General features: G+C 37.7%; 1 protein-coding gene across 1 annotated transcript; it reads left to right on the plus strand.

The window, feature by feature from the left end:
• bloc1s1 (biogenesis of lysosomal organelles complex-1, subunit 1) lies at window positions 1–24,682 on the plus strand. Its single transcript, XM_028798037.2, has 4 exons — window positions 1–171; window positions 6,979–7,051; window positions 17,714–17,846; window positions 24,159–24,682. Exons 1-4 carry the CDS (start codon window positions 111–113, stop codon window positions 24,267–24,269), a joined length of 378 nt encoding a protein of 125 aa, XP_028653870.1. The 5' UTR covers window positions 1–110; the 3' UTR covers window positions 24,270–24,682.
• The last annotated feature ends 289 nt before the right edge of the window (window positions 24,683–24,971 follow it).

Below are 24,971 nucleotides of genomic sequence, written 5' to 3' on the forward strand. Positions count from 1 at the left end.
GCTTTGCCGCGCATGCGCAGTTTAGTTCCACCGGGAAGGTAGTGTTAAATGTGTAGCTGCGATCGTTGTTGTCGTCAGGATTTATAATCGGTCTAACAGTTAAAGCAACAATGCTTTCGCGATTGCTTAAGGAACACCAGGCTAAACAGAATGAGAGGAAAGAATTGCAAGGTAAGAATTTCTGCTCCTTAAATCCGTTAGTTCCCGGTGAGGCCTACTGTGGAAGTCACATCCGCGGGCTAGAGTGAGTCCGTATTCAAAATTCCTTGTTTACCACCCATGTTTGTATATTTTATGTTGTCCAATCTTAATATGTGATAAAACTGTCATGTAATTTAGGAGCATCTTTAAATTTTCATATAATAGGAATAAAGTACTCATAAGTAGAAAAAATATACGTTTATATAAAACCGAACAATAAGAGATTATTGCACCTGGCTGTGACTCTCAGGTTTAGTTTGATATTTTACTCTTCCAGACCAGTCCATGTAGTTCTAGTAGAAGTGTAGCTGCTGATTTTCAGTCCAACTGATTTCTTTAATCGAAGTTTTCATATGTATTTTTAAAATCTTTTACGTTTTAATTTACTCCAATCGGGACACTTCTAAAACACTATTGCAGTGATGTGTTTATACATAACCTAGAATGCACTTTTTTGGTGGGTAATCTGACAATTCCTTATGCCTTTTGTAGTACTAGGGTGTTGTACCGTGTTAGCCATTATGAATGTAGAGAAAAGCCAAGCAAAATGACACCTTTTATTGGCTAACTAGAAAGATTACAATATGCAAGCTTTCGAGGCAACTCAGGCCCCTTCTTCAGGCAAGATGTAATACGGGCATTTTTTTGCTTTTAGAAATCTGTAATAGGTGCTTTCAATTAGCATGTCATATTGCTATAATACCCAATCTTTAATTTCCCAAAGTTCCTCACACAAAAGATCATAAGCCCATTTTCAGAACTCCACTAAAGGTTTTGAAATGTAAATAATACAAAATATCTTATATTTAAATAACAAACACTGCAAAGGTAGATCAAAGAGTGACAAAGGTTGACAAGTATACAAACACAATTAAAAACCAATACATTTTAGTATATAAATCACTTATGGTTGCAGGTTTTCATTACACACAGCATCTGAAAAACACATAAAAATAATATGTATAAGAAATGCAAGTCTAATTTATATAATTGTGTCATTCTTCTTTGCATTAAAAAGCTTCAAGTACAGATAGTTCTTTCTTCTGAGGTTTGTTTGTTTTTACATTTGCCATAACCAGTTGTTTTCCTCATCATTTTGTGGTTCATTGCTTTTTGTGTCTTTCAAGGTAGATATAAACCATTCAGTTACTAAAGACAAGTCACAGAAGATAAGTAACCATTGTGACAAACTCATTTCGTTCAAAACTTTGTCTTTATATTTAATGTGAACTATAAAATAACTCACTTTTTGAAGTATTTAAAAATGTGCTGGGCAATAAAAAAAACAGTCCATGCCAATATACCTTTTAAGTACATAAAACACCTTTAGATATTCTGAGGTTAGATATGGCTAATGTGGAAAGCTAATAAGAACAAGATTCTTCTGAAGGGCATACACCAGCCAGTGATTACAAAGCAATCCAAATGTATAGCTAAAGCGATTGCCATCTGTGGCACCAAGGTTCACCGTCTTTGGGTTTTCCAATACACACTACAAACACTGATCAACCAATGTCTTTACCCAAGGTCACCCCTTCTATGCTTTATTAGATCCTTGTTTAGTTAACCTTTTGTTTTCCTGTCCTGTCCTACTAGGGGGCTCCGCCCCCTGCTCGCTTCGCTCGCCAACCCCTGGCGTTGGGACATGACAAAGAGTGAGATGTATGAATTAGATATAGAATAGCGTGCAGCTTTGGATGATGCGCATAGAAATAACAAAGAGTGTTTGGCATATATTAATGTTTTATTGGAATATTTCTATGTATACAACATTAGTAGTAAAGATGGTGTCTTGTCCTTGAATGAGTCTTCCTTGGCATGGATCATTTATAATTTTAACTCTAACGTCAGATGAACGTCGAACACGTGAGAAGGCAACATTGCGTTGGAATGTAGGTGTGTTGTTTTTATCAGGACGTAAATGTAGAATAATATCTCTGTGAAATGGAGGCTCACCATCTTTACTTTGAAAGACAATTGCCACTTCATTAACGACGGGCAGATTGTATCGTCTTGGATCTTGTTCTTTGTCCCTTATCAAGACCAAAGCAATTGTAGTTGCTGCTATACCTTCTGCATTTGCTTTTGTATTTGCCTCCTTTTCAACTTCATGTAGCATTTTTAGACTTAGCTAATGGGTGATTGTTTATGACATGAGTAACGTTTCTCATTATAAGCTCTGTGCATTGTTTGTTTTCAGGAAGGTTCATGCGTTGATAGATTGCCTCATCTGGATCTAGGATGTAGATTTGTGCATATTTGCGTTGTTGATTTGTTTCAGGGTGCACTGTTCCAATGCGATGCAATATTTGTCCACATATGCGAAAGCAGTATGGGCCATTGCCTTTTGGTGGCCTGATATGTACTCCGGTAGATGCAAAAGCAAATGAACTATTGTAGGATCTAATGCAGTTCATAAAGTTTTTACTTTCAGGCACATCGTTAGTTAGAAGCTTCTTTAGATATTCAGGATATGAATGTAAAGGAGGCAGTCTACTCTGACCTTTTTGACAACGTGTAAATTCATTATTTGTATTGCCAGTTGTTTCTTCTGTGAAGTTAAGTGAATGACAATGATTGCAAATGACATTCATTAATCCCAATGAATTTTCCTCAATAGTGGATTCCTTATTGAAGGCGTTTTCAGCCATTTGGCGTAAGCGTTTAACAGGTGTGTGGCGTTGATGTCCGCGACGGGCATGTTTTGCTTTTTGCGTTTGATTGCCTTTTTGTTGCATGTCCATTATTTGTGACGCGCAATTTGTTTTCTTTTTTTTTATTCGCCTCCGCTTTGCGCAAAGTCCGTTTCAGTCTACGCCATGCATTGTTTGTATCGAGCCTTGTCCGTTTTTGTATGTCGGTCATTTGAGCTTGGTGCTTTTCGCGTCTTGCTTTTTTTTTTTTCTGTCAGTTCATTTGCGCGTTGTACACGTCTCCGTTCATTTATTTTGTCTCTTCGCTCCCTTTTTTGTATGTCTGATACGCGAGCTCTTTCGGTTTGAAATCATGCTTCTTTCGATGCAGCACTTTGACACGCGCGCTGAATGCGTCTACGTTCATTGTGTCGGTCCATTTGGGCACGTTCCCGTTATCCTTTCCGAATCGTTTTGTACCCGTGACCGTGTATTCATGACTTGTTTCTTTCTCAGCATGCGAAATATGGATAAGTAATAAGGAGGATCGCACTCACTGTTAATATGTATCCTTTTCTGCAGTTGAACGGTTAATAGTGCTTTATTGAAAGGACATCCACCTATGCTGACACCTATGCCGACACCTATGCTGCCTAGTGTGAAGGTGTCGACGTTCACTTTAGAATATGTGGCTTTGGGTGTCACTTCTTATGGATGTGTGGGGGAGATTGTTGTTGCGCGAGCGTCTTCTTTCTTTTTGTGTTCCTGCGTCTTGTTTGAATCCCCCTCTTTGTGTGTGTCCCGTCCCTTGCTTGTAGGGTCTGTGGGGTGGTTTTGTGTTCTTTTTTTTTTTGTCTTCCATGGGCTTGTTGAATCCCCCTCTTGGTGTGTGTCCCGTCCCGTCACGTGCCTGTAGGGTGGGGGGGGGTATGGTCGTGCCTTGCTGTTGTGCGCTCGTATGTTCTTTTGTTTTGGTGTGTCTAGTTTCGTGTGCAATGTGTTTCGTGCTTTCCCCGCGTTTGACTACTTTTTTATGTGCCTTTTCCTTTTTTCGGTGCTTGTTGCGCCTCATTTCTGTGACTCCTTTTTGTATGTGCTCACTCCTTGTTTCTGTGGTCTTGTCCGCCTCTCGCGGCCCCTCATCCGCCTTTGTCGCCCTCTTTTGTCCGCCTTTCTCCGACTCTCGCGGACTCTTTTTGCGCCTGCGCCTCTCGCGGACCCTCATCCGCCTCTCTCGCCCTCTTTTGTCTGCCTTTCCCGGCTCCTCAGCCGACTCTCGCGGACTCTTTTTGCGCCTGCGCAGTACGTCTTTTTGCAGCCACGGCCCATGGCCGGATGTGCCTGCGTCCATCATCCGGTTTAGCATTCTCGGTTAGTAATATGGATAGTAGTGTAACATTCTGTGTTAAATGTGCTCTATGTTATCTATTATTCCCAAAACAAACAGTAAATACTGTTCCACTGCATTCTAAGAGTGTAATGCATCTTCATGAAAAAAATGTATATATTATTTGTGGGACTTCCTCAAAGTCATGCTACAAATTAGTCGCAGGGACCAAACCAGCAAGTTTGTTTTGAAACTAAGCCCTTGGCCATGAAGCCACATTGCCTCTCTCTCTGCTGTTTAATAATTTTTTGTTAAACACAAGTCACAATTTATTCTTCTGGACTTTAGTAAAAATACTTGTTCTGTATTACTTGAAATATTTTCTAGGTGGAAAATTACTTCATGGTAATGAACACACACATACAATATTCAATTGGGTTTCTTCACTGCATAATTGCTGAATGACTGTACCTATATCTGATAATTATTAATTTACATCCATCTATAAAACAATGATTCAAAAAGACAAAATGTGGTATGAAAGTAAAATAAAGTAACAGACTACCAAGTATTAAAAATTGTAATATGCAGGTAGTATGCATTTTACCAAATTTCTTAGAAACGTAAAATGTACAATTAGGAACTTTCTGAATTTGCACAGAATAAACTAAATATTTAGTCATCCATTTTCTCATTGGCATTTCTAGTTTAGGGTTGCAGAAATCCAGAATATCACATTTAAAAGGGGAACCAATGCCGGACTGGATGTCAGTCTATTGGAGGGTTGCTAGGTCATTGTTATTGGATTTTTAGAAACGAGGGAATTTTTCCCCATGTGAAATGTCTTGCTATGGAAATAGGATTTCATACCTTCCACATTTTTCTCACCACCAAATGATAGATTAAAATAAAGTCAGCAATAACCAATATGCTGAACCTTACAACAACCACCTGTCATTGCTCTGCCCATTCATTTCAAAGCTTATATATAATTGGTTAGGAGTTGGAGTGTTTGGGATTGACAGGTCATCTGACATTAGCTTTTCATATCTTGCCCATGAACTTCCTGTTAATTGTCATGATTCACAGATCCATTTAAACATGGAGTCCGAACTAGGGCTGGTTTTAGCATTGGAGTTCTGTGAAGTTATTGTCTTACCTTCAAGATTAAAATCAAATCTTTTCACTATATTTCAGTGTAACAATTACCGTTTGCAATGACAACTGCCAAAGCTTCAACCTAAAGGCAGAGACTCAGCAGTAAATGCAGTATAGAATGAGAGTTTATAGGTATTGTCTATTATTTATATGATTATTTTTGTTTTTCTAAATTTTTTCAGCATATAAATGAAACTGATTGCATATTTTACTTGGGGATAAGCATTATCTTGAGTAATTCAATTTTAAAAAGAAACACGACTGTTCACATCAAAGCACAGAATACTGCCTTTAAATGTTCAGAGTGTTATTATCCATTTATCCATCTACTGTATCTTCCTAACCTGCCTATCTAGGAGAGGGTCTCGAGGTAGCTGAAGCCTATCTCAGCAATCATTGGAGGCAAGGCAGGAACAGTCCTGAATAGGGCGCCAATAAAACAAACGTTGAAAGAAAATTAGTTTGTCTCCTTAATATCTGGTTTGTCAAGGTGAATCCAGGTAGTTGTGATAATTAAGTGATACAAGATTATTTAAATGTTCAAATTTTATGTGTGTTTTAGCAATAGTACTTTTTCTTCCAATATTTACTTTAATACCAATACATTGTTCTAACCTCAAAGCACATTTAGAAATGTTTTCTTAATCTTCATTAGGCTGTACAGAACTGGCAGTGTCTTTATAACTTGCACTAATACTGTAGACTTAGATCTACACATTAATTTCCCTGCATCAGATTACCCTTCCAAGTTCATGAATGAAATAATTAAATAATTTTGTGCTGCAGCTGGGACCTTTCAGCCTTGAGTGTACACAGCAAAGAACAGCTACTTAGTTTTTAGGTGTGTCAAAATAGCAAAAGACTTTTGGATTATTATAATACTGTAGTGTGAGAGGAACTTGCAATGCTAGTAGCTTGCTTCTAATGACTAGAAGAATTCATCTTCTAAGTAAAATTTTATGAGGGTGAAACAATAAGATCCATCCATCCATCCATTGTCTCCCGCTTATCCGAGGTCGGGTCGCAGGGGTAGCAGCTTGAGCAGAAATGCCCAGACTTCCTTCTCCCCGGCCACTTCTTCTAGCTCTTCCGGGAGAATCCCAAGGCGTTCCCAGGCCAGTTGAGAGACATAGTCCCTCCAATGTGTCCTGGGTCTTCCCCGCGGCCTCCTCCCGGTTAGACGTGCCCGGAACACCTCACCAGGGAGGCGTCCAGGAGGCATCCTGATCAGATGCCCGAGCCACCTCATCTGACTCCTCTCAATGCGGAGGAGCAGCGGCTCTACTCTAACAAACAATAAGAAACAATAAGATTATATTGGTTAATTACCCAGATACTCAGATTTTGACAGAAAGATGAACAATTCCAACATATGACAGGATCAGGTTTCTTTGTGATTTATGTGCTGAATTTTGAAGAGTGATATTCACTGAGTGATGGCAGTAGGCACTTTGCAGGAGGCTGTCTTTTCATTACTATTCTGTGTGCAGACTTTAATCGGGTCTTTTTGACTGTTAAGAGGCTGGCAGGCTGCCACTGACACTTTCATGTTTGAGTTACAAATAGGAGCAGGTTACCAAAAGGCATTTCTCATCAATTAGTCTGTGCTGCTTCACAGAGGCCCCTTTTTTCCCCAATTCATGATTGTTATTTTTACAGAGAAGCGCAGGCGGGAGGCCATTGCAGCCGCTACAGCTCTGACTGAAGCATTGGTGGACCACCTTAATGTTGGGTAGGCCTTTTTTAATTATTATTCTTTAGTTAAAAAAAATCATAAAAATCTTTCCAAATTTATACATCTCACATGCTTCTAATCTGGCAGATGAGCAGTAGAACACTGGGAGAGCTATTAGTGAGTTTTGCAGTATATACATATGTGAAGGAGTCACTAAACTCCCAGTAGTAACAGGGACTACTACTACAACAAGAGCATTTATTTCTGTTGCACATTTTCATACACAGCTTGTAACTAAAAGTGCTTTACAAGATATCAAAGAAATAGATGCAAGAAAGGAAAAAAAAATTAGGTAAGATTAACAATGAATAAATAACTAAATATATACAGAGTTGTATAAAATAAATATATACTTAGTATAATGATTACTTAGACAAGTATTTAAAACTTCCCTTGCATTATTGGAAATTAACATCATGTCCATTCATAATAGTCTATATATTCTCTCACTTTCAAGTTTCCGTTTATTGTCGCTATTTATTTGCCAGTCACTATGCAGATCTCCATTTATGTTTAGCTGTTGTTATGTTGAGAAACTTGCACTTGCACGTGGCACAGTGAAAACCCTTTTTCAATTGTTGGAGCAGGTCACAAACTAGTTGGACTGAGTTGCTGTGGATATCAGACCACCACATGACATGACCATGCCATAACTACTTCCAACTCACTAAGAATAAACTATGTGACTGTAAATTGCTGAAAAAGTCATATGAAGAGAAGTCATCCTGGATTTTTAAAGAACAAAGCCATTTTCTTTCAGGAATAGAGATTCTTTAGAGGTGGTAAAAATCCTGTTTTTTATGTAGACAAACTATAAGTGAGAAATATATACTGTTTACTGAACAGTAGAATAAAGCATTTAATAAAAAGCAAGTTAATTAAAATATACCATTGGGTTGGGTTGTTGTAATTTTGCATGAATAGACAATTGAGAACATTGGAAAAGAGTAGCTAACTTGGAATGTGAATTTCTAGGAAGACTCTTGGGCTTCATTTTTGGTATAGGTGGAACAGGATGTGAAAAGAGTAAAAAATAAAAACACAGAGGACCGACCCCCGCCCCCCAAAAAAAAAAACAGTTTGTTAACCAAGTGAGGGATGTACATTTAACAATGTTTTCTGTATGTTTTCTTCAGAGGTATTCTTGTAAAGTAATAACAGTATCTTTGACTATATGTATTTGTAGTCTGTGAGATAAGTTAGGATTTGGCTGTCTGATCAATGTAGCACAGTCCTTCAATTAAGAACATACTTAACCTGCTCTGGTTGTGTTTCTTTGTAATATATTTGTTTATTAAGTTATTCAGAATGTAATAGTAAATAACAAAAGTTAGCAAAATTTCCTGTTTCTAATTCATCAGTCATGCAGAAGGCTTCATAGGGTTTACTTTAGATTAAGTTCATTGGCGGTTGCTTTTTGAACAGTTCCTTTTGGGAAAGGAAGATTCCTGAAGTTTCAAGGTAAATTCCACATTTGATTAGTTATACTCTCTGGTCATGGTACCAGAGAGTGGAGACTTGTTGCATGTTGATTAGAGATACAAGTGTGATCTCGGTTCCATTTGATTTTTCTCTCATTTTCTAACTTCCTTTCCCTGTAAAGACTACATTAGCAGCAGACTAGACTTTCCTAACCTCAGAAAAAATCTCCAGCTCCTCTTGGGAATTCTTGGGTGAAATAAGACACACAGTTTCTCTAGTGTGTCCTAGTTATTTTCCCCAAAGTGGATTGTGCCTGATGCATCTTAGAAGGAGTAACTGGGGAATGGGGGGCATCCCTACTGATTTCCCAAATTACTTCAGATTGAGCAAGAAAAACAATAGTTATTATGTATCATGTCATATTATGAAACTTACCTCATTGTCACATTGAGTGCAAGAACCTATTCTTGGCCATAGCTATAGATCAAGATGCAGGCTGCATCTGATTCAATGCCTGCAGCACTATGATATGTTTATCAGTCTCACAGTTGCCTGTACCCTCAGTCATTTTGAGACCTCAGGGTACCAACTGAAAAAGAAAATTATGCTTGCTAGTGTTCTTGCTCCCATTTTTAAAAGATCTGACTTTGTTTCAAAAATAAAAACATTATCCTCATTGTACAGATAAAACTGATTAAGTTGCATTCAACTTCTGAATGTTTCAGCACTTCCTACACCGTACCATAGGATAAACTGTCATAAGCCTTCTATAAATTCTCTGAATGTGTATAAACAAAATTGAAAAACTGACAAACTAATTGTTTGGCGAAAATAACTGCTCCTGTCTTCAGAGGTCTGGGCAGAATTAACATCTTCATAGATCTAAGGTTTTTATTGTCCAGAGTGTCTATTCTATTACCCCAGTGTTGGCTTTCCATGAAAAGTTGTGGGCTGTGATCAAATAAATTTGATGTCACATTATGTGACTTTTAGTCATGGGATCGATATGTCAGTGTTGCTGATTGCAGTTGCTAATGTTGTCACCAGACCATGTTAATTTACACAATTGTCAATTGATGGACATGTCAAATTTAATTACTGCATGCTTTATGCCAAGTTTAGGTTTTATACATCGTGATTTGAACATGGAAACGTATAGGAGTCAAATGAAGAACTTTGTTTCTTGGTGCAGAAAGAATTGTCTGCAACTTAACATCAGTTCACTGTTCGGATGTTGAAGTGGTGCATTTCTGTGGGTAGTGACATCCTTCACATATTCTACAAAGTTCTATCATTAACAAGAATTCGCTTAAGGAAGCAGTGGTTTCCTTTGCTCTTTTTGGTACCCAATTTTATTTTTAAATTACTTGCCCAAGCACTCGTGTGAACTATAGAATTAACCACAATTAAACTCAAGGCATATTATTAACTCTCCATCATAACCAGGCTTATACTAGTTGGTTGTCCCATATTTTAATTTTTACTGAACTCTTATGGACAATATAAAGCTACAGAATAACATTTTCCCACTCATATAAACATTAAACCAACTCGTATTAATATTACACTGCAATTGTTCAACTTCAGTGCAACATAATAAAATGGCAATTGCAAATCTGAGAGTCACTGTTATACTGAAGTATGCTTTGGACATGGGTCTGTTAAATTTAAAATACTTTCTCCTAAATTGCGTGAAGTGTGATAAAAAACATCTTAAAGACGATATATGTTGCACACTTTGCAATTCAGTGGAAGACAGAATATTAAATGTCCACTAATTATCCAATAATTTGCAAAGAAAAAAACTATTGCTGGTTAGAGTTAACCCTTGAACACAAAATAGAATGTTCACTTATCAAGCTACAGTAATCCCTCGCTATATCGCGCTTCGACTTTCGCGGCTTCACTCTATCGCGGATTTTATATGTAAGCATATTTAAGTATATATCACTGATTTTTTGCTGGTTCGCGGATTACTGCGGACAATGGGTCTTTTAATTTCTGGTACATGCTTCCTCAGTTGGTTTGCCCAGTTGATTTCATACAAGGGACGCTATTGGCAGATGGCTGAGAAGCTACCCAACTTACTTTTCTCTCTTGCTCTGACATTCTCTGCTCCTGACGGAGGGGGGTGTGAGCAGGGGGGCTGTTTGCACACGTAGACAATACGGACGCTCGTCTAATAATGCTGAAAGGTTACTTTCACGTTGCTCCCTTCTGTGCAGCTGCTTCGTGAAGCGACATGCTGCACAGTGCTTCGCATACTTAAAAGCTCGAAGGGCACGTATTGATTTTTGATTGTTTGTTTTTATCTGTCTCTCTCTCTCTCTCTCTCTCTCTCTCTCTCTCTCTCTCTCTCTCTCTCTCTCTCTCTCTGACATTCTCTGCTCCTGACAGAGGGGGTGTGAGCTGCTGCCTTCATTGCAACTGCTTTATACGGCGGTGCTTCGCATACTTAAAAGCCAAACAGCCCTATTGATTTGTTTGCTTTTCCCTCTCTCTCTGACATTCTCTGCTCCTGATGCGCACTCCTTTGAAGAGGAAAATATGTTTGCATTCTTTTAATTGTGAGACGGAACTGTCATCTCTGTCTTGTCATGGAGCACAGTTTAAACTTTTGAAAAAGAGACAAATGTTTCTTTGCAGTGTTTGAATAACGTTCCTGTCTCTCTACAACCTCCTGTGTTTCTGTGCAAATCTGTGACCCAAGCATGACAATATAAAAATAACCATATAAACATATGGTGTCTACTTTGCGGATTTTCACCTTTCGTGGGGGGTTCTGGAATGCAACCCCCGTGATCGAGGAGGGATTACTGTACCTGTATTTTCCGTAGTCACTGTGGCTCTAGTAGATTCATGTCAGCAGGGCAATGCTCTGTAAGTTTTCCTTGAGCTCAAATTCCATTAGCTAGCAACAAAAATACTTGTTCACAACCCTTTTATTATCTTTCACATAACAAAGGACAGAAAGACCTGGGCACCCCGTCACCCCTTGTAGGCTACGAGATCTTGCTGGAACCTTGAGTCTGTCTTCTTCAGTTAAGTATCAGCTTGTCCAGGTTCACTGTAGTGTTTCAGCATTTGGGCTTCTAAGAATCCTCCAAGATATCTTGTGTATACAATATTCAGATATTGTTTGGACAGTGTATAACACGCAGTCTCAAGATATTACTTGTGCCCATAATGTCTTGTTTGCACAAAATTAAAAAGTCACTGCTTTTTGGTGCTTCAGGGGCTACATATAAGATAGCTTAGTAAGAGGAAATAAACATTTACTTCAACATCCTTTTTAAATTTGATGGCAAATTTGAAAACAGAGAATTATTTAGATGTGGTTTTCAAACATGATTGTGGGGAAAGTGTAATTTTGTAGTTTTCTGATTTAACACTAAGGCTGTGCTACAAAGATATAACAATAAAAGTAGAAGAAGAAGAAAAACATAGGATATTGCTTTAAGCTGCATGTAATTGTTTCAACTTTGCAATAACTTAAATAATATTGTAAGAACACAGAGATGGAAAGAGTGAGATGCACACCTAATGAGAATAAAGTTCAGTAATGGCCATGTTTTATTTAACAGGTGTATTTATTTAGCAGTGCCTGAAACAAGTCACCACTCTTCTGGTGCTGTTTCTAAAGTCACAGTCACTGTTCCAGTGTCCCTGTTATCTTCCACTGTGCAGTAACATGTCCCTCTCTGGGATCTCCTCTGACCTTCTGTGAGGCTGTATTTTTCCAGTGCCTCAGGAGACTTTGCTTTCCTTCTTGAACCTGCTCCTGGGGTTTGTGAAATGCAGAGCTCTGAATATCTGTGTGACATTTTTATGCATAATGTTACAATTTAAATTTGGCCGACATCAAATGGTCTCTGTGTAAATGGACGATCACGTAATGTACAAGATTTGTTAGGAATAATATTCCATCTCTGTGTAACTGACATCTTTTTATGAGTTCATTGTTGTCCAGTATTTCTTAAACATTTATCCTTTCTGGGGAATGTGCATGCCGATCTCTCCCTGAAGCCATTTTCTGGTATCTCTTAGTGAGTTAGGTCAGTTAATGATCTCTTCTAAATTCTGGTGAAGCTAGGAGTAGTTTTCTTAATTAGGAAAAATGCTTTCACTCCTACTACTCTAAGATTAGGATCAAATATGTGTCACTCTTCAGAGTTTTGAGCTAGCTATTTGAGCTATAAATACAAATCAGGTTTACTGGGTTATCACTAATTTAAGTATTTTATTTGTAACATTGTATGGCATTCAGTAAATTGCAATACAAGTAAATCATTAGTTGATTTTGTTTTTAGACTATTCTTATGTCAGGCATGTACCATTTTAAATTTAGATTATACCATTCAGTTCACACATGTATTGTGGGGAAAAAAGACAATTAAAATTTAATACAACTTTAAAATAATCTACTAACACACTAACACATAGGTAGTGGGCCACATTGTTAGCACTGCTGCCTCACAGAGAACTGGGTGTGTGGGTTTATTTTTTTTATTTTTGTCTTCTCTGCATTTTACAGACATGAATGCTAGATTGATTGATAAGTAATGTCATCAGCTAAGAAGGGTTTAACTCTTTCAGGGCTGATGTCGACTTTTGTCAAAAGGAGGAGTTGACGATGGTAATCGACTGTAAACTGTGACAAAACCAACTGTTATGTTTTAGCTGGACTCTCGTTGCTAGAAGGAAGGTTAGCTTCATTGATTTGACTGAGATTTCCTGCTCTTGTGTAAGTAGCAAGGTGCAAACAACAGCAAAAATGGCATTGAACAAAGTGAATGCATAAAGCAAACTACTGCATGGATGACGTTTGGCCTATTATCTCTGAACTGGACTATGACTTGTCAGACTCTGATTTTGATGCAACTGATCGAAAACGAATGTGAGGTTCCAGCTTCAGTTGACTGGTTCCCAGCTAATCATGGTGCTGAATGGGTTCATGTAGCTAATATGCCTATGGCAATGTTCACCAGGGAGGAGTGCCACTTAACAATGATAAGTGGTAGAAACTGTGATCACAGCCACGTGAAGACAGCTTGGCAGCAAGCCTTGCCGCACATTCTTGTCAAACTGGCTGCCACAGCATTCAGCAACAGACATTTTATGTTGATTTCTGTGTGAAACCATTGCTTTTCAGAAACTATTTTTTTGAAAAAAAATATTCAGCCCTCAAAGAGTTAACTAATGTAAGTGGATTGTAAGTGTATGCGTCTGTTTTCCCTCAAGGCAAGAACCAGCTTTGGACAGAATGTTAGCCCAAGTGTTGCAGGACTAGGTTATAGTTCTTATTGGATTATATGTGTTTTGCAAATGAATGGTTAGAATTTTAGTGCAGTGAATATAACTAAAGCATACACATTTAAAAGTTTTAACATCAAATTAAGTATTTACAAAGTGACAAGAAATGCGCAAATAATCCGCTTGAGGAAAGATACTATGTGACCTTGGGTCCAACCTACCAGATGCATAGTGGAGTTTATTGCTTGAAATTAAATCCTTACTGTAAGGAACATCTGCTGAGCATGTAAAGGCATGGCATGCAGTTTTCCATGGTGAGTAGTTTCAAAGTAAGGGTGTGAATTGGCCTACACCAGAGTGGGCCACAAGTGTTGGCTATGTATTGTTGCAAGGAACTTTGCTAAATTTCAATGAAGGTTGTTCTGATTTAAAATTAATTAAATTTTCTTCTGGAAGTTATTATACAAGTTATTCTGTTATAAAATGGGCCCATAGCTTCCTTAAAAAACTTGGCAGCAGTGAATCATTTCCTTTTGCATTCTCGGTAGGCATATTCTGGCCAAGAAACTTCTATTCAACTTCTGGCCTCCTGCCTGAAGTGTTAATATTTAGCACCTTGACTCCTGTGCATCATAGGTACAGTGGATGAAGCAGCTCTGGTTTATTAATTGGCTGGTATCATAAGTACATTGAAAACAATCTGTTATCCACTGAGCTTGGGAGATATGAGAGAAATGCATAGCCTCTACTCGAAGTTTTACATTTTTAAGTTTTCTGTCCCCTTTTGTCAATGCCTGCATTGGTTAGTGAAAAATGAAGAGGTTGTGAACACTGGAGCCTTTTCATGGAAACAGTTTCTTTAATGAGCGACACCTGTGACTACCAATTTCAATACAAGGTCATCAGACGTTTTTTAAACAGATTTTTGTTAACCAACCATTTTAAGGTAGGGCTTTGGATTGCTTCAAGATGCTTGATACATTCTTAAAAGCATATTGTTTTAACTTGTAAGTTAGTAAATCTCTCCCACATTGAAAGATAATGCTACTCTTGGCTATTAATATATTTTTTTCTGAATATGACACCACAAGAGTGGTTCTGCGTCTGAGCAGAACAAGCATCTGCCAGTGTAACTTTTAACATGGGGTCAAAAATAGACTATGTAAAATAAGCTGAAGCAAAGTTGGGATTGAATGGCGCCACGACAGGTCTGGGTGAGTGTATCATTGTAGAAATGTCAGATAACACCTGAGGTTTTATTTTGTAGTAAATGTCTTCAGCATTTGATTGAAGACTTAAACATGATGTTCATGATGTGGAACTCTTTTTCCCCTTATGTAACAGTAGGAAAAACGGTGAAGTCACCTTGGCTTGCTTGATTCCAATGTAAAAAGAAATAAAAGCTCAAAGAATGATTTTATATTGTGTAAATTATAGACTGCTCTGTAATGTTTTCCTTCTACATCATCTTATCACATAGAAGTAGTGTACTGCCCTCTGATTTTGAAAGTTGGTAATCTTTCATTTTAAAATATAGCTACTGAACTTTGCAAACAGTTTTATGTTATTATAAGCACAAACAGCAAAGTATTTACAGTTTGAGTCCTGGTAGATTCCATGTACAATGCTGGTCCTGTTAGATCTGTTAAAGTTAGGATGCTAATCCCAAGTTTATTGCGTGTCTGGGTCTGGTGAAATCAGTTCAGCTCAGTCTCCTTGAGTCCATTGTTGCCTGTATCACCGCAGCTCAAACCAACAACTTTGATAAAACAATATCATGGCAATACTTGGGTTGCATTGTGATTCTGGTTATAATAATATATAATACATTTTTTCACAAATGTTAGGTATTGCACATTCCTTTTTTACCTTTATAGTTTACTGAAATTAAAGTTGAAATTAGACTGAAACATTTTTGTGAATAGAGATATGTTACAACTAAAAATACTCCTAACTAAACAATATTTCCACAACAAATTTTATTTCTTGGCAATCCCAATAGTTAGACTGGGAATTTTCAGTTATAGTATATAGCAGAAACATCTATACATTATCTAAGTGTAAGTCTTGGAGAGTCTTTGTGAGATGAGCTGTGACTTATTGTTAGTAGTGCTATCACACAATATTTGAGATTAGTGTTTAATACAGTGGAACCTCGAGATACGATCACCTCTGTATACGAGAAATTCAAAATACGAGGAAAGTATGAGCGAAAAATTCAGATCTAAATACGAGCATTGGCTCACGTAACGAGCCACGAGCCAGGCTGTGGGTATAGCTCGCGGCTTAGGGAGGGGGCGTGGTAGCTGTAGCGAGCCGCAGGGCGATCTGCGGTGTCTGCGTTTCTCACCTAAGTGCACAGGTGGGAAACTGCCCACATCCATGATTTGTCCTGTGGCTGATGGGCTGGGCAGGGTTGCCACCCGTCCTTTAAAATACAGAATCGTCCAGTATTTGAGAATGAAATTGCGCGTCCCGTTTTGAATCAATACGTATGCGTCCCTTATTTTTTTGTATTAAAAGTGGTAACCCTAGCAGCTGCCATGTCTTCCCCGCATATATAGAGAAGTGCGAGCCGGTTAAGGGGGAGAAGAAGTAAAAGAAAAGAGAGGAGAGAGAACGGAGGTTGCAGGAGGAGGCAGGAATCCGCAGCAGTAGGAAGTCGGTGTGAGACAGCGAGCGAGTACAGGCTCGCGTGTAGCTGAACAGGCGAGCCAAACAGCTGAAGCAGGACGGTGTAGAGAAGGTCAGCTGCATTAAGTGTCTCGCCTGTTGCAGAGCCCGCATGGGAGAAGCAGGTGAGATGCTAACAGAGAAGAAGCACCGGGGATTGTCATCTGTTTTTTGAAGACTGCTTCCTGTTGACATTTTAACCTCGTGTTAAAGGATTGTTATTCTTATGTACTTTAAACCTCCACTTCACAACTGTTTTAAGGATTAAAGATTTATTGAATGCTCTACTGCACTTTGGACACCTGTTTTGATTCTTTTAATAATCAGTTATATTATTTACCAGTGTTATTTATTAAAGGTAGACTACAGTATATATAATTTATCAGTGTTATTTGTTAGGAAAATTGATTTTTATGTTAATATATTTGGGATGCGGAACGGATTAACTGGATATCCATTATTTTCAATGGGGACGTTTGTTCTAGATACGAGAAATTCGCTATACAAGCTCAGTGCTGGAACGAATTAAACTCGTATCTAGAGGTTCCACTGTATTTTAAATACTATGTAAATGTGTGTACAAAATTATTTATCTATACAAGCATACATTGCCATGAAATATGTGTTAACGGTTGTCTTTCTGCATTTTCAGTAAAGTATTTCCTGAACTTGATCCAGTTCTCAAATTCTTTAAAAGAAAAAAAAAAATGTTCGATATTAGATAACAATGGAGGTGAGATGATATTTTGATGCTTTGCATCCGCTGTCATTTTCAGATACATCAGCCTTGTTTTCTTATGCTTGTGGAGCTTTGTTGCAGCAGCAATGAATGTTGGAGAATCAGGACAGTAGCAAACAAAGAATTCAGAGATGTTTGTGAACGCTACAGCCAATTTTTCAAGCTTATTCAACTGAGTTCTCTTGTTTTTCACTTTGTCTTAGATTATATAATTTTGTAAGTTTTAAATTTAGTGTACACTAGCCAAATATTGTCCCTATCAAATGGAGTTGGATAGGCCACTCTTATTTGTAGGTTGCCAAAATAATTGGTTTAAATAGGAAAATATTCACAGATTGTGCTTTTGTTTGGAAGTCTCTGCAGCATTGCTTATATTTGCTGTGTGTCATTTATTGACATATAAAAAAGTTGACAATGCCTTGAGGCTATATCGTGGCAAAATATTATGCAATAGTACATTGCATTTTTTTTTTTCACCTTTTTGTAAATTTTTTAGTCTTCTGCAATGTTCCTTGCAGGGAATATACAATTATCCTTTCAAATAAACAATCTTCTTCTCTCCATTTCTTCAGAGTGGCTCAGGCCTATGTCAACCAGCGCAAACTTGATCATGAAGTGAAAACATTGCAGATCCAGGCTAGCCAGTTTGCTAAACAAACTGCTCAATGGATCAGTATGGTGGAGAATTTTAATCAGGCACTAAAGGTAAGAATATCTAATTTGTGTGTTTAAATATCAGTGATCTATTCTTCTTTACAGCTTAACTGACTTTTTCCTCTACTCAGAGTGGAGCAAGCTCTGTTAACAACTGTGGTATTGAAATTTCCGTGCATTTTAAGAAGGGTAGTACTGCAGCCTTGCCAAATAATGTAGTACATCAGTGTGTTACATTTTGAGGCTTATGAGACTCCACTGCTTTTAGAGTTTCATATTTTAGTGATCTTCAAACACAGTTAGCTTGTAGGATATAATGGGTCTGTAGCAGTCTAATTTGAATGCTTACCTGATAATACAGTGTGCTTGCAAGACTGTTACTGGTAACTGCTTATTGCCCACTTTTGATGTTAAGTATGAGTCATATTTCAGTACAATAGCATTCGCTGCAAATGTATTGAGTAAAACTTGAGAGCTGCAAATACCTTTGACTACTGCATTTGATGACTCATAGTTATTTGTTCTATTGTTGCTAACTTATTTCTGAGATCAATTTTCCCTGTGAGATTTCTATGCAATGAGAAGCAGTTCTTGATCATTCAGAACCAGCTGCATATTAAATCCTGAGTCATATGGTCACATTTACTGACTGGGTACTTGAGACCTTTGCTTGTCACTGCAAAATTTTCCAGGAAAAAAAAAAACATAATAGTACTACCTACATGACTCTTTTATATTATCCACCTGTAGTGTGACGGCTCATTGCCATTGTAGAATTGTTGTTTTTTTACATTGGTATATCGTTTGAGCCATACCATAGTAAAAAGAATAAATATCTTTCATCTGTTTGAAACCAGAGTGATCAGTTGTTAGCTGTTAAGACTATTGAAGTACAAAGTAATGTATAAAAGATCAAAAACTAATGTACCATCAAAATTGGGCGGAGTGGTGGCTCTGAGGCTAAGGATCTGCGCTGGTATCCCGAAGGTTGCCGGTTCGAATCCCCGTCAGTGCCAAAAGAGATCCTACTCTGCTGGGCCCTTGAGTAAGGCCCTTAACCTGTAATTGCTCCAGGGGGCGCTGTACAATGGCTGACCCTGCGCTCTGACCCCAAGGGGTATGCGAAAAAAACTAACAAACACTGTTGTAAGTCGCTCTGGATAAGAGCGTCTGCTACATGATGTAAATGTAAATGTAAATTACGGCCTGTTTTTTTTTCCCTGCATATACAGTATGTTCTTGCATACATTTGAAAGGATTTGTTTCAAATACAAACTGCTGATGGCAGCAAAGCTTGTTAATCTGTGCCACAGGCATTTTTATCCTTCTGTAAAGTAAACACAGTCAGAAGTTTTAAATATGTTGTTTTCAGACTAAACCTTTTTATTTGCCCAGACTTTTATTAATGGTAAGTATGTGGGTGATTGAAGCTGTGGGTTTACTTTGCTCATTATTTCTCTTCCCCCAAAAAAAGTAGTCTAGAAAAAAATAGCATTTACCCAATGATAACAAATAATACCCCTTCAATGATTCATTCTTACCCAATCAACATGTATCGGGACATCTTATGCCATAGCCAGCAGATAGGCTGCAGAATTCCATCATGGCAGGACATCTCTTGAAGAAAACCCAAAGTCAGGCCAGTTTCAGCATCAGCAACAGAATTAAGCTGTTGAATCATTGTACACTTATGTCTAGGATCTCCTGTCATTCCCACCATGCAATAACACATGTTGGGAAAATGTAGTTGTGAAGCCTCCTTGACCTCCTCTGCTCAGTGTATATACTAAAGTCAGTCTGTAATTGTAGATAACAAATAATATGCTAATGACCCATCATCCTCTAGTAGTAGCCCACATAGACTACTAAGTGGATTCTTCCCCAGCCTAGCTAGTCCTGTGTCCCTTGTTAACTTGCTTCCATCTTCCCTGTTCATTGTCTTTTAATGGAGAGGTATAGCATATACAAGGGGTGACCAAAATATTCTGAGAACCTAAAGGGGATATTCTACTGAGCTCATTTTGCAAGTAACCAAAGATTAGCTACTGTTCACTTACATATAGGTTTCTAGTACTTGAGGTATGGAGTGTTATATATGCTTTGAAACCATGTCAGGAATGCTGAAAAAAAATTAAATTTCTAAAGTTACAGAATAGTATGCATGGGAGATTCAATCTGGTTCATACCAGGACTAGCCCCTTTCACATATCAAATTTTAAGAGATCAGCTGCCGAGTTTTGTCATGGAAGACTCCTCTCGAAGATGACCCAAAGTTTAGCCAACCATCAGTGTCGGTGACCAAATAGCAGACACTATAGCAATTAGTTATTGGTCAGCCGAATCAATTTGTGAACAAATAAATATTCGTGTTGTATACCTGAAATGTTTACTGTTAAAATAATGCATTATCAGATTCATTGTTATAAGGAGAATCTGGAGCCAATTAAATCAGACTGAAAGATATTTGACACCCATCTCTTAACTGAAGATGAAACTTGGATACATCACTAAGCCCTTGAGCCCAAATAACAAGTGAAACCATGGGATCATGGTAATTCTCCAACAGCAAAGAAATTGAAGGTCCAAGCAGTGCTCCCAAGATTTACTGCAAAATATTTTTTATGTTGCAGAGTAATTAATCACACAAGTGGCAAGAATAGGTGTCGACTGTCTCTCCTGCTCATACTGCATGAGTTGCAAATGCTGCTCTGATAATTTGTGGATTTGAAGAGATACCACACCCAGCCTGTCCTACAGACTTGGGGCCTCATGTATAAATGGCATGTATGCACAAAAATCTAACGTACACCCGTTTCCACGCTCACATCACGATGTATAAAAACTAAACTTGGCATAAAGCCATGCACATTTTCACGCTAGTTCAATCCCTGGCGTACGCAAGTTCTCCGCTCGGTTTTGCAAACTGGCGGCACCCGGCGTCAAAGTAGTGCTTTTGTTCCAGCGTGGTTACCCTTACTTTTTTAGATCCACATCCCTGACGCGGCTTTTTCAAATACACTGAAATTAACCACATATTGTTTATTAGTTTAAGGCATCTGATTGTAATTAACCTGTAATAATATAATGGTCCACGGAATGGCCAAACTATTCCAAATACCATAGCTGCTTTAGCGTTGTTCCTGTCACTGCACCACTCAGAGTATTTATCCCACTGTATCCGAGTGTGGAATCACAGCTCTACAGCAGGTAATTGGAAAGAGAATTATCGGTATACAGCATCAAGCACATGCTGCCTCAGCCATGTGCTATTTGAACTGCACCCATACGGCAAACGCTTCAGAGCCTTTCCTGTAGGGACCTCGCAGTTTAGAAACCGTTTCATCCCAAGAGCTCTAAATGCATTCGATCAGTCCATCAAGTCCTCCTTGTAGAACTGTTTGTACTTATAAGTACAATTACCTCACTGTACACTTGCAATACAGTTATAATATTGCACAACCTGAGCCACTTTATAAAGCGCGTATTTACATATAATAATATAATTTTTAAGATGAAATGCAGCAAAATGTTTTTTACATTGTACAGATAAAATTTTTACATCACTTAAATAATCTATATTGTTAATAATTAAACATGTAAGGACATGGTGTCGCAGCGCTAGCGATGAGCTGGCGCCCCGTTCAGGGATTGTTCCTGCCTCACGCTGTATTCTTGTTGGGGCTGGTGTGACACTGGATGGATAGAATAATTAAAACATGTACTACAAAGATATTTCAATGTTCCTTAAAAGTTTTCAAGAATCGGCCTTCTAAGCTTACAGATGGCTTGACATCTACAGAGCTAATTGTGTGACGATTGGGTACTTGGAACAAGAAAAGGAAGGACAGGAATAGGAGGCTAGTACATTTGAAAGAGACAGTAATGCTGCAATAAATTATTTCATCGAAGGTCGTGCACGGCACAGCAAGCATCTTGCGTGAGGCAGGAGCAATCTCTGGATGGGGTGCCAGTTTGTCACTATCACTGCGCCATGGTATTCCCATGTTTAGTAACATGCTTTAATTCCTATCATCATGAAAATGATATCAAGTATACAGCTCAGTATTTAAGTTATTCAGAGAGCTGTAATATCATGAATGTAATTGATTCTGTGTCCTGGCAGAGGACGAGAAAGCTCGTTTAAGAAGCACGTAGTGATTCACACACACAGAACACATAGAAGAACACATACAATACAAATTATTTTAACGGGATTTGAGAAACTAGTAAATTAAACAATTTTAAGATGATGTTTATGATGGTCTACTTTAATGACAAAATAAACTGGGTGATTAAAGTGGAAATTTTGAGATTAAACTTGACATTTCAAGCTTTTTTTTGCCACTGTGTTCCTATTTTTTGTCTTTTCTCTGTACCCTAATAAGCTTCCATATGACTCTGAGATGGTGGGCTATGACTCACCTTTTCACGGCGACTTTGATATCTGACTTTTTTTTTTTTTTTTATTTCGGGCATTGTGCAACTTTGTGTAGTTGAACTTAGAGTGTCGGAGAAACTCCAGTCACTCGATCAACTTCCTTTTGTTGTTTATACCACTGTTTAAACCAGGAAATAGTATGTTTTTCCTTGCCTCCACTTGTTATCCGCTAAAATTCTTATATTTTCCCCTGTGATTTTGCCATTGTCGCTTCATAGAACACTGAGCTTAAGGGCTATTTATATTGATTTGCATATTCCAATAGGTGTAATTCTGGGAGGAGACGGGGAGTATAAATGGTTTCCTTCATGGAATTTTCATATGATAATGATGATGTCAGGTCAGCTAGAGAAGAGTGGTTGCACAATAAAATATTTTAGTTGCAATAAATATTAATAATTGTTTTTACTATTGTTTCTCTTGATAGGTCAAGAGCAAAAAAGTTTAACTCAGTATACAGTCTGACTGTCAAGTGCCACACTTCAATAAACAAACAAAATAAGCAAATCTTAAGTTTTTACTTTTACAGTTTGAAAAAAGATAAAACAGTTTAACAAGTAGGCATTTTTATTTATATTTCCATATAATAAGTGTGCTGGATTTCAGAATTTTTTAATAATTCCATCTGAACCTAATTTTCTTAATTTAATTTAATTTTCCTAATTTTCTTTTCTTTTTGTTTCTAGTTTGCTAGTGTTTGTTTTTTTTTTTTTTGCACATTAGTTACCTGTTAAATGCTGCCCTCTTCTGGTTAGTAGTTGTACCACAGCTCAGTGTTATTTTGCAATTGCTTTTGATTGCCAGTTCTCCTTGATGAGACTGAAGATTGTTAAAGCAGCCCCATTCTCCAAAATATAAACTCATAGATGTTGTAGAAGGAATGATAATCTCCAACAAAGTGTTTGATATATGTCCACCTATTTAGAGACTAAACTCTCCAAACAATTTTGTAAGGAGGCTTCGTAAGCTGCCCAGCTGATTGGGATCAAGTTGTTTTCCAGTCATTTCTCACAAGCTGAGCTGATTAAAATTTGCTCATTTGTAATCCTTTTGTTCCTTCATGTTAGTCTCAAAGCATCACCGCCCCCCCCTCTGCTACTGCAACTAGCAGCAGCTAATCAACCATCATGCCTTTCAGTCTGGATTCAGTTTTATAACCAATATTAATAGTTTGGTAAAGCCAGAGTTTCGCAGATCATGCTCAAAATTAGCAGTATGAAGCACAGTCTATAAATTCGATGCAATACAAGCATATTGGGGCTACTTTGAATATGTGCTTTAAAGCAAAAAGTGATGAAAGTTTATTCTGTCTGAACTGGTAGCATGAAACATGCACCATTTAGGTTTGAATAGGCTAGAACAATCCCCATCATCCGCATTTTTAATCTTTTCACAGGGACACTGATATGTGGTGATAATAGTAATAACAGCATTTGTTCACAACTCTACAGCTGAATGTCAAATGACAGTTGTATTAGCAGTCCTCCGTTCCTTCATGATTCTAGCCTAAAGAATGTTAGTGCTAGTATAATATTTGTGGTATATTCTAATTAATCTCTAATCACAATGTTTCATGGGCCTCGCCTTCATTGTGTGAAAGTTTTTTATTTATTTTTTTTCAATTGTCTTTTGTTTCCCATGGCTTGGTGATTTGCTCTTTTACTCTAACCCTGTCACTGAACCCTCTCTCTTTGAATTAGTTCTGTCTGTTTTTGATCTTAATTTGTTCTCGTACAGTATAAACGACACATCTTCTACATATTTGCATAAAAGCAAAACAAATTTAAGATAGCTTACTGCTTTTGAGTATGATACCCCTTTGATTAGGCCTGTGTGTATTTTTAAAATTAGACTTGAAGCATCCCTGATGAATTTGTCCGAGTTACATGTGATTGTAACCATATCCCTGTATTTCATTTCTTCAGGAAATTGGTGATGTAGAGAACTGGGCACGGAGTATTGAAATGGATATGAGGACCATTGCTACTGCCTTGGATTATGTGCATCGGGGCCAACTCCAGCCGGCCTCCTCCTGACTGATACTTGTTTAATATGTTGTGCTTAATGGGAGGAGTGAAGGTGACTCTCAATATCAGCCAGACTCCTCTGGCCCCAGTTACAGAACTTCTGGAGAATGCAGCCATTGCTGAAATAAATATCAGTCTCAGCCAATCAGATACTAGTAATTGCTTTTTGATGAACACAGAAGGAGGTGGATTTTTATGAGTATTATGAATTCATTTCAGAAATGTTTAGGTGGTTTGGGGGTATTGCAACAGAGTACCTTCAGACTTTTGATGTGCACTGGACAGTATATCTATGTACATCATAGACGTGATGAGTTATGAGATTGCATAGTGCCAGGGAGTAAATCTTATTAATGTGAAAAACATACCTGAATGGTTGGTCCTTTTTAATTTTTTTAATAAAATGAAATCCTGTTTCAGAATTATATTTGCAGACCTTTTTTGGGTTACTATATTTTGTGCCAAGTTACCATGACTGTTAATATAATTTATTAGGAAGGTATTATTGGCATATTCTCCACAGTATTATGCAAAATAGTGTTGGTATTTGTAACTGTATAGAAGACCATTTACTTCAGTGGGTTTCATTCATGTGTGTCTACAGAGCAAAAGAGGCTATAGTTTTTACTTGGCTGACAGCTTTATCCAAGGCCGCTTACAGTGCTGAGATCTAATTATTACAGATTTATTTTTTTCAATTATAGCACCCAG

Source organism: Erpetoichthys calabaricus, chromosome 3, assembly GCF_900747795.2.
Source record: "Erpetoichthys calabaricus chromosome 3, fErpCal1.3, whole genome shotgun sequence".
NCBI classification, from domain to species: domain Eukaryota; kingdom Metazoa; phylum Chordata; class Cladistia; order Polypteriformes; family Polypteridae; genus Erpetoichthys; species Erpetoichthys calabaricus.